The 16,925-nt window shown below is 44.1% G+C and overlaps 1 protein-coding gene across 2 annotated transcripts in view; it reads left to right on the top strand.

Moving 5' to 3' along the window:
* The window catches only part of LOC124875741 (histone-lysine N-methyltransferase SUV39H1-like), a 40,995-nt gene extending 26,049 nt beyond the window's left edge, over positions 1–14,946 (top strand). Inside the window, exons 4-6 of one of the 2 annotated variants that reach the window (XM_047378148.1) lie at positions 5,466–5,612; positions 14,242–14,371; positions 14,460–14,946. In XM_047378148.1, the coding sequence (XP_047234104.1) occupies positions 5,466–5,612; positions 14,242–14,371; positions 14,460–14,593 (411 nt within the window). In that variant the 3' untranslated portion in view covers positions 14,594–14,946. The remainder of the gene's footprint in view (positions 1–5,465; positions 5,613–14,241; positions 14,372–14,459) is intronic. The other variant, XM_047378205.1, reaches the window with a different exon arrangement.
* Positions 14,947–16,925: the final 1,979 nt, after the last annotated feature.

Raw genomic sequence — 16,925 nt, 5'->3', positions numbered from 1 at the left:
CCAAAACACCCCAAAGTGGCTCAATAATATTTAGATCTGGTGACTGTGCAAGCCATGGGAGATGTTCAACTTCACTTTCATGTTCATCAAACCAATCTTTCACCAGTCTTGCTGTGTGTATTGGTGCATTGTCATCCTGATACATGGCACCGCCTTCAGAATACAATGTTTGAACCATTGGATGCACATGGTCCTCAAGAATGGTTCGGTAGTCCTTGGCAGGGATGTGCCCATCTAGCACAAATATTGGGCCAAGGGAATGCCATGATATGGCAGGCCAAACCATCACTGATCCACCCCCATGCTTCACTCTGGGCATGCAACAGTCTGGGTGGTACGCTTCTTTGGGGCTTCTCCACACCGTAACTCTCCCAGATAATTGGTAAATGGACTGAACTTATATAGCACTTTTCCAGTCATACAGACCGCTCAAAGCGCTTTACACTAGAGCCACATTCACCCAATTGCACTCACTAACGCTCACACATTCATACACCGATACGCAGATCGGTAGGCAACTTGAGGTTAAGTGCCTTGCCCAGGGGCACATCGACCTATGGCAGGAGGAAGCTGGAATCAAACCCACAACCTTCTGATTGCAAGACGACTACTCTTCCTACTGAGCCACAGTCACCTCGTGGGGAAAACAGTAAAGGTGGACTCATCAGAGAACAATACATGTTTCACATTGTCCACAGCCCAAGATTTGCGCTCCTTGAACCATTGAAACCGACGGTGGCATTGGCATGAGTGACCAAAGGTTTGGCTATAGCAGCCCGGCCGTGTATATTGACCCTGTGGAGCTCCCGATGGACAGTTCTGGTGGAAACAGGAGCGTTGAGGTGCACATTTAATTCTGCCGTGATTTGGGCAGCCGTGGTTTTATGTTTTTTGGATACAATCCGGGTTAGCACCCGAACATCCCTTTCAGACAGCTTCCTCTTGCGTCCACAGTTAATCCTGTTGGATGTGGTTCGTCCTTCTTGGTGGTATGCTGACATTACCCTGAATAGCGTGGCTCTTGATACATCACAAAGACTTGCTGTCTTGGTCACAGATGCGCCAGAAAGACGTGCACCAACAATTTGTCCTCTTTTGAACTCTGGTATGTCACCCATAATGTTGTGTGCATTTCAATATTTTGAGCAAAACTGTGCTCTTACCCTGCTAATTGAACCTTCACACTTTGCTCTTACTGGTGCAATGTGCAATCAATGAAGACTGGCTACCAGGCTGGTCCAATTTAGCCATTAAACCTCCCACACTAAAATGACAGGTGTTTCAGTTTCATTGTCCAACCCCTGTACATTTCAAGTGGATCCCATGATGTATGAGGGAGATATAGCCCTTGAAATATCCTAGGGGGCGCTGTTGATCCAAATTCCAATGTAATCCGATATAGTTGTTTAGGGGCTGACAAAGATCAGTCATATTCAGTTTGGAGAAAATTGGATCTTCCTGATGGAAGCTATACTCATTTTTTTATTAGTGGGCGGGGCTAAAGCGATGTCATCAATTGACAGTGTCAACATGTCCATCATTAACTCATGATCATGTATACTACATTTCAAGTGGATCCGATGATGGATGAGGGAGATATAGCCCTTGAAGTGTCCTAGGGGATGCTGTTGATCCAAATTCCAATGTAATCCAATAGAGCTGTTTGGGGGTTGCCAAAGATCAACCATATTCATTTTGGAATAAATCGGACCATGCATGTGTAATTTATGGACGCGGCGTGGTATCAGAATTCAGAATTCGCCACGCTGCCACAGCCACACCCTGAAGCTAAACCAATCAGTACTGGAGACCAAGTTAGACCATTGAGTTATCTGTCATTGGAGACAGTTTCAGTTTTAGGTGAAGGAGATCAAATATGGGCCACACTTAGTGAAACATTACACTTCCTGTTCTCAGAGGACGGGGCTTCAATGATGTCAGCAGTTGACCATTGAATATTGTTCCTGTCAACATATGGATAAATCCCAGAACGTTTTCATGTCTCTGTGACTTTCCTTGTAGAAACTATAACAGTTTTGTGTTTCATGGCGAGAAGTCATATTTTGAGGCATTGATGTACACGCTTTTATGTATCAAAAAGCTTTTGATAACTTTTGATCCCCAGTGCCTTAAGAGTATGCTGAGTAATTTTCAAGTCTGTAAGTCAAAAGCTGTAGGAGGAGTTTGCTCAGATACGTGGGTTAGAAACAGCAAAAATGGGGTCAAAATGGCAACTTCAATCCAAAATGGCTGACTTCCTGTGGGGTTTGGACCAATGCTCCAAGAGACTTTTTTTGTAGGTCCTGAGAAGTTACATATGTGTACCAAATTTCACAATCCTAGGTCAAAGCATGGCTTGGGGCTAATTTTGTTTTTAATTTTCTAGGGGGCGTGGTGGACGAATTAGGCCACGCCCACCAAATATGTAATCAGATCTCTGTTGGGGACTGGACTAGGTTCAATCACATTGAATTTGGTGCAGATCAGATGATGTATGTGAAAATTAAAGCCAAACGTGTGGCCATGGCGTGACGTCCAACTTCGCCACGCCACCACGGCCACACCTTTTATGAAAAGTTACTGAGCTTCAAACGAAGTTAGACCCACTAGTTATCTGTCTTCTGACACACTTTCAAGTTGATTGGGTGAAGAGGGTCAGAGAGGCACCTTTCCCACTGAAAAAGTGACTTCCTGTTCTCAGGGGGCGTGGCTTTGATGATGTCAGCATATGACCCCATGGGATCGTCAGGAACCCGAATGTCCTCCTTCATGCCAACTTTGGTGTGATTTGGTGTTTCTTCGGGAAAGTTATTGCAATTTTTCACTTTCAGCGCGAATGCCAAGTTCGTGCCCCAGCCACGCCCCCTAATCATGGCCGAAAACTCAGGATTTTGATAACTTTTAATCCCCCATGCCTTAACTGCATATTGACCAAATATGAAGCCGATAGCTCAAAATCCCCAGGAGGAGTTCGTTAAAGTTCGAGGTGAGTAAAAGTGAAAAACGGCCATAATTTGGCCTTTGACCCAAAATGGCCGACTGCCTGTGCATTTTAGGGCATACCCTTAAGAGACTTTTTTTCTTGGTTTGAGGAGCTCTGGCAGTGTGCCAAATTTCAGATCTCTACGACTTACGGTTCGGCCTATCTCACGTTTGGGGGCGTGGCTAAGTGGTTTGGCCACGGCCATTGACAACGACATTACGGAACAAGAATTTCACGCGGGGGACAGTTTTGGGTAAAATCTTACGCGTTTTGGTGCATGGCAAAGTCCGCAAATTGCCCCGCAAAGACGCAACGGAAAAAACAAAGAAAGAAAGAAAGAATAAGAATTCTTGCGATTACAATAGGCCCTTGCAGGCTTCCTGCTCGCCGTTCCTCCACATCGAGAGGAGCCAGTTGAGGTGGCTCGGGCATCTATACTGGATGCCTCCCTTGAGAGGTGTTCGAGGCATGTCCCACCAGGAGGGGGCCCAGGAGACACTGGAGGAACTATGTCTCTCGGCTGGCCTGGGAACGCCTTGGGCTCCCCCCGGAGCAGCTGGAGGTGGTGTCTGGGTGTCCCTACTGAGTCTGCTGCCCCCACGACTAGGTCCCGGATAAAGCAGAAGAGTACGAGTACGAGGCCCCCACTCAGTCTCCCATTTAACTGCTGGATTTATAGTTTGAATACATTATACGCAGGGGACTCAGTTTAGTAATTGGAGAACTTCTGAAAGCAATTGGTTAAGTTAGATTTTCTTTGGGCATATCAGAATAAAGGGGGCTGATCATACATCTAAAGAAAAACATGCATCCTTTACAGTTACGCTCAACTTAATGTTGGCCTGTCACATGAAATCCTAAAAAAGGAATTATGTGGATGCAACCTGACAGAATCTTAAGTTATATGGACCTTCTACAGCCCTGTCAAGCGCTCTTAGAGTAACTACCTGTCCATTTGAATCACATCCAGTGATCTTAAGATTATGCTGGGAGTCGCTGGCAATGGAACTTATTGATCCAGTTTTCAATTCAATTCAGTTTCTTTATAGTGCCAAGTCACAACACCTGTCTCAAAGAAATTCACAAAGTCAGGTACATACGTTCCAGTTAATCCTAACTATTGAACAGTGCAGTCAGATTCAGTCATTTATTCAAATTGGATAAAAGTTTTTTCTATCTAAGGAAAGCCAGCAAATTGCATCGAGTCAGAGACTTGTAGCAGTCACTCCTCCTGGATGAGCATGTAGCGACAGTGGACAGTCACTGGCATTGACTTTGAAGCAATCCCTCATACTGGGCATGCATGTAGCGACAGTGGAGAGGAAAAACTCCGTTGATGTAAATGATAAATGGACTGAACTTTTATATCGCGACTTTCCAGTCCTAGTGACCACTCAAAGTGCTTTACATTAGATCAACATTCACCCAATTGCATTCACAAACGCGCACACATTCATACCAATATGCATATCGGTAGGCAACTTGGGGGTAAGTGCCTTTCCCAGGGGCACAATGATGTGGCAGAAAGAAGCTGGAATAGAACCCATAACCTTTGGGCTAAAAGACAACTACTCTTCCCACTAAGCCCCAGTCGCCTCCTGGTAATGTGCCATGCTGTATGAGTTGGACTTTCTATTTAACCTCTATAAGGCAGGACAAAGACAAGTTTATCACATACTGAGACTCTTTGGTGAAAAGCTACAGTAAAGGGTGTATTCAGTTCTGATTCAAAGGAACCAACAGTTTCTTTTTTTTTTTTTTTTTAGTTTGCTGTGGGCAGGTTCTTTTACACGTGTGCCCTGTGTGTGGAGCACAGGTGTTGGGTGGCCATGCAGTCAGTGAATTATTTTATACCTGATTGCAGAGAAAAACATTGGCATTGCAAGCCTCTAACTTCCAGACCTACAGTAATAGTGCTCCATTGTTACCTACAAAGGTTAATGAAAAAACATAATTTGGCTTGCACTACCGCATTACCTGTAATAAATTATCTGACATACTGAATTTTACGAAATTTCAATTCAATTCAGTTTATTTATATTACGCCAATTCAAAACACGTCGTCTTAAGGCACTTCACAAAAGTCAGGTACATACATTCCAATTAATCCTAACCATTGTACATTGGAGTCAGATTCAGTTATTTATTCAAATTGGATAAAGTTTTTCTTCAAAGCTGCAACATTTTGAGACCTAGTTAGGTTTGTCTGACATATTTTGGTGGAGTACCTCTAGCTCAATGGTAAAGCATTTGTCATATGATCCAAATACTGAATCTTAAATTTTTGAGACGTTGCATTTATCCCTATGACAAATTTGAGGATACAATACAGTTTAATATAATGATTCTTCATGTTTAAAATCATTGTATCTTTTTTTGTAGTGTCGAGGAACTTATTACTTTAGCACAGGAAAATCAAAATCCTTGTACTTTGAGTGAACTGCAGTATTTAAAAGAAAAAATGGTTTTCTGTTTTCCTCAGATCATTACAACAGATGAAGCAGAGAGAAGGGGTCATTTCTACGATCGCCAAGGCTCTACATACCTCTTTGATCTTGATTATGTGGAAGATGTGTACACTGTGGATGCAGCTCATTTAGGGAACATTTCCCACTTTGTCAATCACAGCGTAAGTGTCTTGAGAGCATATTTTAGCCTTCTGTCAGCCAAAATAAACTGAAGCAGCAGATCGGACTGCAAAGTTTAGTTGAAGACATTCGGGTGAGACAGACGCATAAGAGCATTTTAACAGGTTAAATGCAGGCTTTAAAAAGAAGAGGTGTAGTAATGTATAAAGGTATAAAACACCTGCACACTGCAGCCATGATGTCAACTGTTGACAAGTTACAGCAAATTTACTTTAATGTCTCTGTTGTTCGTTGTCTAATGTTGATGCAAGTTTGAACATACAGGGGTTGGACAATGAAACTGAAACACCTAGTTTTAGACCACAATAATTTATTAGAATGGTGTAGGGCCTCCTTTTGAAGCCAATTCAGCATCAATTCGTCTTGGGAATGACATATACAAGTCCTGCACAGTGGTCAGAGGGATTTTAAGCCATTCTTCTTGCAGGATAGTGGCCAGATCACTACTTGATACTGGTGGAGGAAAACGATTCCTGACTCGCTCCTCCAAAACACCCCAAAGTGGCTCAAAAATATTTAGATCTGGTGACTGTGCAGGTCATGGGAGATGTTCAACTTTACTTTCATGTTCATCAAACCAATCTTTCACCAGTCTTGCTGTGTGTATTGGTGCATTGTCATCCTGATACACGGCACCGCCTTCCGGATACAATGTTTGAACCATTGGATGCACATGGTCCTCAAGAATGGTTCGGTGGTCCTTGGCAGTGACGCGCCCATCTAGCACAAGTATTGGGCCAAGGGAATGCCATGATATGGCAGCCCAAACCATCACTGATCCACCCCCATGCATCACTCGGGGCATGCAACAGTCTGGGTGATACGCTTCTTTGGGGCTTCTCCACACCGAAACTCTCCCGGATGTGGGGAAAACAGTAAAGGTGGACTCATCAGAGAACAATACACGTTTCACATTGTCCACAGCCCCAGATTTGCGCTCCTTGCACCACTGAAACCGACGTTTGGCATTGGCATGAGTGACCAAAGGTTTGGCTATAGCAGCCCAGCCGTGTATATTGACCCTGTGGAGCTCCCGACGGACAGTTCTGGTGGAGACCGGAGAGTTGAGGTGCACATTTAATTCTGCCGTGATTTGGGCAGCCGTGGTTTTATGTTTTTTTGGATACAATCCGGGTTAGCACCCGAACATCCCTTTCTGACAGCTTCCTCTTGCATCCACAGTTAATCCTGTTGGATGTCGTTCGTCCTTCTTGGTGGTATGCTGACATTACCCTGGATACCGTGGTTCTTGATACATCACAAAGACTTGCTGTCTTGGTCACAGATGCGCCAGAAAGACGTGCACCAACAATTTGTCCTCTTTTGAACTCTGGTATGTCACCCAATGTTGTGTGCATTTCAATATTTTGAGCAACAATGTGCTCTTACCCTGCTAATTGAACCTTCACACACTGCTCTTACTGGTGCAATGTGCAATCAATGAAGACTGGCTATAAGGCTGGTCCAATTTAGCCATGAAACCTCTCACACTAAAATGACAGGTGTTTCAGTTTCATTGTCCAACCCCTGTATTTCATTAGTTTGCTAAGGAACACTCTTCTTTCTTTCTTTCTTTCTTTCTTTCTTTCTTTTTCTTTCTTTATTTCTTTTTCTGTCTGTCTGTTTCTTTCTCTCTTTCTGTCTGTCTGTCTCTCTCTCTCTCTCTCTCTCTCTCTCAGAGCTTTAGATGATGTTCTGGCCTCCTGGTTGAATCATTGATGCACTCTTGGGAGTAATTTTGGTTGACCGGCTTCTTCTGGAAAGGTTCACTATTGCTGAATTATGGAACTAAATTGGGGCCATAAAGTTTGTTCAAAAGAAAAAAAATGTAACATGAAAAATTATTTTGAACCTCCCCCGAAAAAATTTGAAAACTGGAAAAAAGTTTTGCAACTGGAGAAGGAAAAAAAAAGTTCAAAACTACTATTCATGTTCAAGTTTTTTTTTCCGCACTTGCAGATTTTATTTTCTCTCTTTTACTCTGGAGTGGCCCGCGGGTAAAGGCTGGGGTGGGTTTGCTTGTTGCCCCCAACTCAGCTGTCTCGTGTTGGGGTTTACCCCAGTGGATGAGGGGGTCGCATCCCTGCGCCTTCAAGTTGGGGACAGGTCTCTGACTCTCGTTTTGGCCTACGGGCAGAGCGATAGTGCGGAGGATCCGGCGTTCTTGGCATCCCTGTTGGGGGTGCTGTATTGTGCCCCTCCTGGGGATTCCATTATTCTGCTGGGGGACTTCAACGCCCACATGGAAAATGACAGTGACACCTGGAGAGACGTGATCGGAAGGAATGGCCTCCCTGATCTGAATATGAGTGGTGTTTCCTTATTGGACTTCTGTGCTAGTGTGTTCATCAGTGCACTTGGCACCAGGACACCCTAGGCAGGAGGTCGATGATCGACTTTGTCGTGTCTTCAGACCTTCGGCTGCATATTTTGGACACACGGGTGAAGGAGGGCTGAGCTGTCCACTGATCACCACCTGGTGGTGAGTTGGATCAGCTGAAAGAGGAGAAAGCCGGACAACTTGGTAGGCCCAAGCGCATAGTGAGGGTTTGCTGGAAACGTCTGTCGGAGCCCTCGGCTAGGGATGTATTCAACTCCCTCCTCTGGTAGAGCTTTGAACAGATTCCGGGGGAGGTTGGAGACATAGAGTCTGAGTGAACCATGTTCTCCGCATTCACTGTTGATGCTGCTGCCCATAGCTGTGGCCGTAAGGTCTGAGGTGCCTGTTGTGGCAGCAATCCGCGAACATTGGACACAGTGATGCTGTCGAGCTGAAAACGGAGTCCTATCGGCTGTGGTTGGCTTGTGAGACTCCTGAGGCGGCTGATGGGTATCGTGAGGCCAAGCGTGCCGCGGCATGGGCTGTGGCAGAGGCAAAATCACGGGCCTGGGAGGAGTTTGGGGAGGCCATGTAGAAGGACTACCGGTTGGCCTCTAAGCGATTCTGGCAAACCGTCCACCGCTTCAGGAGGGGGAAGCAGTGCTTCACCAACTCTGTTTACAGCGGGGTTGGGGAGCTTCTGACCTCGAGTGGGAACATTATTGGGCGGTGGAAGGAGTATTTTGAGGATCTCCTTAATCCTGCCATCACGCATTCCCTGGTGGAAGCAGAGGCTGGGGTTGGACTCTTTCATCACCCAGGCTGAAGTCACCGAGTTGATTAAAAAGTTCCACGGTGACAGGGCATCGGGGGTGGGTAAGATCCGCCCTGAGTACCTTAAGTCTCTGGATGTTGTGGGGCTGTCATGGTTGACACGCCTCTTCAACATTGTGTGGCGGTCGGGGACAGTGCCTCTGGACTGGCAGACTGGGGTGGTGGTCCCCCTTCATAAGAAAGGTGACCGGAGGGTGTGTTCCAACTACAGGAGGATCACACTCCTCAGCCTCCCTGGTAAGGCCTATGCCGGGGTATTTGAGAGGAGAGTCCGGCCGATAGTTGAACATCGGCTTCAGGAGGAGCAGTGTGGATTTTGTCCCGCCCGCGGAACACTGGACCAGCTCTACACCCTCTGGAGGGTACTCGAGAGTTGATGGGAGTTTGCCCAGCCGGTCCACGTGTGTTTTGTGGACCTGGAGAAGGCATTCGACCGTGTCCCTCGGGGTGCCCTGTGGGTGGTGCTCCAGGAGTACGGAGTCAGGGGCCCTTTTATTAGAGGCCATCCGGGCTCTATACAAGTGGAGTAGGAGTTTAGTCCACATTGCCAACACTAAGTCGGACCTGGTCCCGGTGCATGTTAGACAGTAGAGTGTGAAGCGGGTGGGATGAAGATCAGCTCCTCCATGTTTCTTGACTGGAAAAGGGTGGCTTGTCCTCTTCAGGTTAGAGTGGAGTTCCTCCCTCAAGTGGAGGAGTTCAAGTATCAATTCAATTCAAAAATACTTTTTTAATCCCAAAGGGAAATTAAATGTTGTTATAACTCATATTATGAAGGTTTCCTCAGAGAGCCGTTGTAGATGCTGATGGCTGTGGGCAGGAAGGATCTCCTGTAGCGCTCTGTCTTACAGCAGATCTGAAGAAGCCTCTGACTGAAGACACTCTGTTGTTGTAGGACAGTCTCATGAAGAGGATGCTCAGGGTTCTCCATAATGTTCTTCATTTTATGAAGAATCCGTCTTTCCACAATGATCTCCAGAGGTTCCAGAGGAGTCCCCAGAACAGAGCCAGCCTTTTTTATCAGCTTGTTGAGCTTTTTTAAGTCCCTGGCTCTGATGCTGCTTCCCCAGCAGATGATGGTAGAAGAGATCACACTTTCCACAACAGACTTATTGAAGATATGCAGCATCTTGCTGCAAACACCAAAGGACCTAAGCTTCCTCAAGAAGTACAGTCTGCTCTGTCCCTTCTTGTAGATGGCTTCACAGTTGCATTTCCACTCTAGTCTGTTGTCCAGGTGAACACCGAGGTATTTATACTCCTGCACCACCTCCACTTCTTCTCCCATGATAGTAATAGTCTTTTTTTTGTGGAATAGTATCTTGGGGTCTTCTTCACGAGTGAGGGGAGAATGGAGTGGGAGATTGACAGAAGGACCGTTACGGCCACCGCAGTAATGGGGACGCTGTGCCGGTCTGTTTTGGTGAAGAAACAGCTGAGCCGAAAAGCGAAGCTCTCGATTTTCCGGTTGGTCTATGTTCCTACCCTCACCTATGGCCATGAACTTTGGGTCATGACCGAAAGAACGAGATCCCGGATACAAGCGGCTGAAATAAGCTTCCTCCGTAGGGTGGCAGGGTACTCCCTTAGAAAGAGCTCGGAAGCTGTTCCAGGCACGTCCCACCAGGAGGAGGCCCAGAACTCGCTGGAGGGTCTATGTCTCGGCTGGCCTAGGAACGCCTTGGGCTCCCCCCGGAGGAGCTGTAGGAGGTGTCTGGGGAGAGGGACGTCTGGGTGTCTGCTGTCCCCGCGACCAGGTCCTGGATGAAGCGGAAGACGAAGAGTACGAGTATTTCTTTTTGTTGTTAGAATCTAGAGCGTGGATGTAGATGCATCAGTGTACATTCCTCAAATTGTTTAAACTTGAGAAGATTCCAGAAAACTGATACAGAGAACAACAGGTGCACCATCTGAAAGCAGAGAATGAAAATGAATTAAGGAAAAATACTGCGAGATTAGTCAACTACCAAAATGAATATTTGCAGCACTACTCTTCGGAATGTTCCAGTATTCATTCATAGAGCTAAACAAAGGTATGCAGGGCTCAAAATGGCTGTTTTATTGAGGCTTGTGTTGACACTATGCTCAGTAAAGCTTAGCATTATTTGTTAGGTTTCTCTGATATTGTGTTTGTGAAACCACAAAACTAAACTTAAGAGTTTTGTTGCAGATAACTCCACAAAAAACACCAACTGTGTTTAATGTCCTCAAAATGTACACTTACCGGCCACTTTATTAGGTACACCTTGCTAGTACCGGGTTGGACCCAATTTTGCCTTCAGAACAGCCTTAATCCTTCGTGACATAGATTCAAAAAGGTACTGGAAATATTCCTCAGAGAGTTTGATCCATATTGACATGATAGAATCTAACAGACGCTGCAGATTTGTTGGCTGCACATCCATGATGCGAATATCCCGTTCCACCACATCCCGAAGGTGCTCTATTGGATTGAGACCTGGTGACTGTGGAGGCCGTTTGAGTACAGTGAACTCATTGTCATGTTCAAGAAACCAGTCTGAGATGATTCGTGCTTTATGACATGGCGCGTTATCCTGCTGGATGTAACCATCAGAAGATGGGTACACTGTGGTCATAAAGTGATGGACATGGTCAGCAACAATACTCAGGTAGGCTTTGGCATTGACACGATGCTCAATTGGTACTAAGGGGCCTAAAATGTGCCAAGAAAATATCCCCCACACCATTACACCACCACCACCAGCCTGATCCGTTGATACAAGGCAAGATGCATCCGTGCTTTCATGTTGTTGACGCCAAATACTGACCCTACCATCCGAATGTCGCTGCAGAAATCGAGACTCGTCAGACCAGGCAACGTTTTCCAATCTTCTATTGTTCAATTTTGGTGAGCCTGTGCAAAGTGTAGCCTCAGTTTCCTGTTTTAGCTGACAGGAGTGGCACCCATTGTGGTCTTCTGCTGCTGTAGCCCATCTGCCTCAAGGTTCGACGTGTTTTGCGTTCAGAGATGCTCTTCTGCATGCCTTGGTTGTAACAAGTGGTTATTTGAGTTTCTGTTGCCTTTCTATCAGCTCGAACCAGTCTGGCCATTCTCCTCTGACCTCTGGCATCAACAAGGCATTTGCGTTCGCAGAACTGCTGCTCACTGGATATTTTCTCTTTTTACGACCATTCTCTGTTAACCATAGAGATGTTAGTCCGTGAAAATCCCAGATGATCAGCAGTGTCTGAAATACTCAGACCAGCCCGTCTGGCACCAACTACCATGCTACGTTCAAAGTCACTTAAATCACCTTTCTTCCCCATTCTGATGCCCGGTTTGAACAGCAGCAGATATTCTTGACCTAATAAAGTAGCCGGTGAGTATAGTTCAGAAGGTTGAATGCATCAGGAAATTTGTTGATGGTCCTGTTAGTTGCTCAGCTAACAGCCCACTGTGTGACATTGCTGTTGTTTATTACCATGTGAAGTAGTTTCCTGAGATCGAATCCCTTGGGACATGTGAGAATGGAAGCTATCTACGTGTACAGTGGGGAGAACAAGTATTTCATACACTGCCAATTTTACAGGTTTTCCCACTTTCAAAGCATGCAGAAGTCTTTAATTTTTATCATAAGTACCCTTCAACTGTGAGTAACAGAATCTAAAACAAAAATCCAGAACATCACATTGTGTCATTTTATTATGCAATTACTTTGCATTTTATTGCATGAAATAATTATTTGACACATCAGAAAAACAAAACTTAATATTTGGTACAGAAACCTTTGTTTGCAATAACAGATATCAGATGTTTCCAGTAGTTCTTGACGAGGTTTGCACACTGGAGCAGGGATTTTGGACCTTCATACAGATTTTTTCCAGATCCTTCAGGTTTGGGGACCTGTGTGCGCTGCAGGATATTAATTCTTGGCGGCATAGTGTGTTACTAATGGTCTTCATTGAGACTGTGGTCCTAGCTCTCTTCAGGTCATTGACTAGGTCCTGCTGTGTAGCCCTTGGCTGATTCTTCACTTTCCTCATGATCATTGATGCCCCACGTGGCAAGATCTTGCATGGAGCCCCAGACTGAGGAAGATTGACAGTCATCTTGAACTTCTTCCATTTTCTTACAATTGCACCAACAGTTGCTTGGCTATTTTCCTGTAGCCCATCCCAGCCTTGTGCAGGTCTACTGTTTTATCCCTGATGTCCTCACACAGCTCTCTGGTCTTGGCCATTGTGGAGAGGTTGGAGTTTGTTTGTTTGATTAAGTGTGTGGACAGGTGTCTTTTATACAGATAAGAACTAACAGGCCTGTGAGAGCTGGAATTCTTACTGGTTGTTAGGTGATCAAACACTTATGTCATTCAATAACATGGAAATTATGTACAAAAAAATCACAATGTGATTTTCTGGATTTTTGTTTTAGATCCTGTCACTCACAGCTGAAGAGTACCTTCCGCACGCTTTGCTAGAGGGAAAAACTGCAAAATCGGCAGTGTATCAAATACTTGTTCTCCCTACTGTATGTGAATTAGCCAGGATAAATTAACGGAGCTTACATCTCACTGCCAAGCTACAATAAAAACAATAAACAATAAAAAAAATAAAAACAAGACATTGGTAGACCAGTGATTAGGGTTTTCTTTGTTTGGACATATAAGATTAAATGCTTTCAAAAAGTTAATTATTTAACTTCCTGTTGTATAGACACATAAAATGTATTCTTGCGTATGGCAATCTGCATGTATCTAAGAGTGTTTTTGGGGGGGGGGGGGATGGTTTCGCTGCAGGTTTACTACATTTCCTTCCTTAAGAGTCTTTCTTCTGATGGTCTGATTTTGGCAATATTTAATGGTTATTATTATTATAGATTTAGGAACATAAAAAATAAGCATAGCCGTCAGTTACAGCTTTGAAAGGCATTTACATAAAAATATGCTCATTTTTTTTACTGGCTACGGTAGTGTTTTTAAAGTACACTACCGTTATTGCCTTTCTCATTGAATGGTTTGCTTTATGTTTATGAACATTTACATTGTACAAATAATCTCACTGAAGGCATCAAAATTATGAATGCACATATATTGAAGTATGTAGCGAAAAAAATGCTAAATAACTTTAAATATGTTTTATACTTTAGATTCCTTAAAGTAACCGCTCTTTGCTGTGATGACTGAAATATTTACCTTTGGTCGTCTTAGGAAAATGATTACAAGTGACCTCATGAAGCTCATGGAGAGAATGCCAAGAGAGCAAAGCAGTAATCAAAGCAAAGGGTGGATATTTTGAAAAATATGAAAATATTTAGTTATTTCACACTTTTTGTTTACTACATAATTACTTGTGTGTTCATTCATAGTTTTGTTGCCTTTGGTGAGAATCTATAATTAGTGAAAATATCTAAAACATTTGACCTGAACTTTACATAAAAATATTCTTTTTATACTTGTTCTACATATAAGCTTGAAAAGCTTTTGTTCTTTTTGCAGTGTAACCCAAACCTGCAGGTCTTCAATGTGTTCATTGATAACATTGATGAGAGGCTTCCTAGAATTGCTTTATTTTCAACACGGGCGATTCGTGCTGGAGAAGAGCTTACCTTTGACTACAAGATGCAAAGTAAGTATTACTCATCCTGGATTACTGAAGTCACTTTTGGAAAAAGCCCTCTAACTTTTTACCTGAGCTGGCCTTTCCTTGTTTCCAGTTGATCCAGTGGACACAGAAAGCACCAAAATGGACTCCAGTTTCAGTCTAGCAGGACTCCCTACCTCACCAAAGAAAATGATTCGAGTTGAGTGTCTGTGTGGATCAGAATCTTGTCGAAAGTATCTGTTCTGACAGGGGACTGCAGAGAATATTGGTTTTTAAAAAGAAATGAGAGCTGTACAGTTTAATTATTTTATTAATGAACCACCATCAACTTCTTGTATTTTAATATGGCAGTTTTTTAAGACATAAAATGATTGTTCTTTTCCTTGAACTGCAGCTTTGAATGAATTATTCTGTTGTTAAATTTTGAGTCTGCCTTTGTCTGTTTTTGTCTACCCCTACAGCTGAATGTTTTTAGGCCTGATTTGATATACAGTTTTACAGGCTTGTTTATTTCATTACAGCCTGAGATTTAGTTTTTTGTAAGTCTGCTCCTCTGAAAAACACTTGCATGCAGAAAATAAATTGAAACTTACATTTTATCCAGTCTGCTACACTCTAAAGTTTAGCATGTTTATAATTTTGGCGTAAAGATTTATAAACAGACTCGCAGAACTGTTAATTCACATGCTGTTGGACCCCCTAAATGTTTTGCTTGAAATATGTTTGGACATTGGATTGAAATGATTTTTATTTCATAGGTTTAATGGTCCTGTAACATTTGACTGAGGACAATTTGTTTTTCTAGTCTACTGTTAAAAAAACTGTCCATCTATTTTGGAGCTACATTATATTATGTTGATTATATTCTTTTTAAGTTGCTCACCAAACTGTCCTGCATGTTCTTCATTTTTTAGATGAGCTATTGGATCTGTTAACTGTGTAGTTTGTCATGCATGTTGTCTCTTAATAATGCCCAGGTTGTCAGTGCTATATAGCAGTACTGTTGTCCATGATGTGGCAAATCTTGGCCTCATGCCAGTGCCTTTGTATCTTTACATATTTTTAGGCGAGATGGGATTGCGTGAGCCTGGCACTGTTTATTAGTGTGGTAATTTGAATGTATATGTGTCCAAATACATAATTCTAACAATAGCAACAGATATGGAAGATCTGGACATAACCAAAAGTAATATAATTTTGAGGATAGCTTTGATACATTGAAGGATTGACAGATGAATCCCCTGCAATGTGCTGAAGTGTTCTTGGGAAAGACACTGGCCTTGCTTCCCCCTCAGTGTATAGGAATACTTATTTGTGTATTTGGACCTTCAGCCTCATGTCTCGGTTGAAGAGGGGCCGAGCTGTCCACCAAACACCTCCTTGTGAGTTGGATCCGCTGGAGGGGAGAAAGCTGGACAGACTTGGCAGACCCAAACGTTTAGTGAGCGTCTGTTGGGAGACTTATTTAGCTCTCAACTCCAGGAGAGCTTTTCCCAGATCCCTCAGGAGGAGATATGGAGCCCGAGTGGACTGTATTCTTTACCTCTATTGTCAATGCAGCTGCCCAAATCTGTAGCCGTAGAGTATGCGGTGCCTGTCTGTGTGACAATCTCTGAACCCGGCGGTGGACACCGGAAGTATGGGATGCCGTCAAGCTGATAAAGGAGTCCTTTTGGGCCTGGCTGGCTTGTGGGACTCCTGAGGCAGCTGACAGGTACCAGGTACCGTAGCAGAGGCCAAAACTCTTGCCTGGGAGGGGCTCTGTGAGGCAGTGGAGAAGGACGATCAGTCGACCTCGAAGCGATTCTGGCAATCCGTGTGGCACCCCAGGAGAGGGAAGCAATGCTTTGCCAACACTGTTTACAGTGGGGTGGGAATCCGCTGACCTCGATGGGGGACATTATCGGGCAGTGGAAGGACTACAGGTCCTTCTCAAAATATTAGCATATTGTGATAAAGTTCATTATTTTCCATAATGTCATGATGAAAATTTAACATTCATATATTTTAGATTTATTGCACACTAACTGAAATATTTCAGGTCTTTTATTGTCTTAATACGGATGATTTTGGCATACAGCTCATGAAAACCCAAAATTCCTATCTCACAAAATTAGCATATCATTAATCAACGAGTTAACTCTAAACACCTGCAAAAGATTCCTGAGGCCTTTAAAACTCCCAGCCTGGTTCATCACTCAAAACCCCAATCATGGGTAAGACTGCCGACCTGACTGCTGTCCAGAAGGCCACTATTGACACCCTCAAGCAAGAGGGTAAGACACAGAAATACATTTCTGAACGAATAGGCTGTTCCCAGAGTGCTGTATCAAGGCACCTCAGTGGGAAGTCTGTGGGAAGGAAAAAGTGTGGCAGAAAACGCTGCACAACGAGAAGAGGTGACCGGACCTGAGGAAGATTGTGGAGAAGGGCCAATTCCAGATCTTGGGGGACCTGCGGAAGCAGTGGACTGAGTCTGGAGTAGAAACATCCAGAGCCACCGTGCACAGGCGTGTGCAGGAAATGGGCTACAGGTGCCGCATTCCCCAGGTCAAGCCACTTTTGAACCAGAAACAGC

Source organism: Girardinichthys multiradiatus, chromosome 1, assembly GCF_021462225.1.
Source record: "Girardinichthys multiradiatus isolate DD_20200921_A chromosome 1, DD_fGirMul_XY1, whole genome shotgun sequence".
NCBI lineage: Eukaryota > Metazoa > Chordata > Actinopteri > Cyprinodontiformes > Goodeidae > Girardinichthys > Girardinichthys multiradiatus.
Note: the sequence above shows the minus strand (reverse complement) of the source record. Positions and strands in the feature narration are given on the sequence as shown.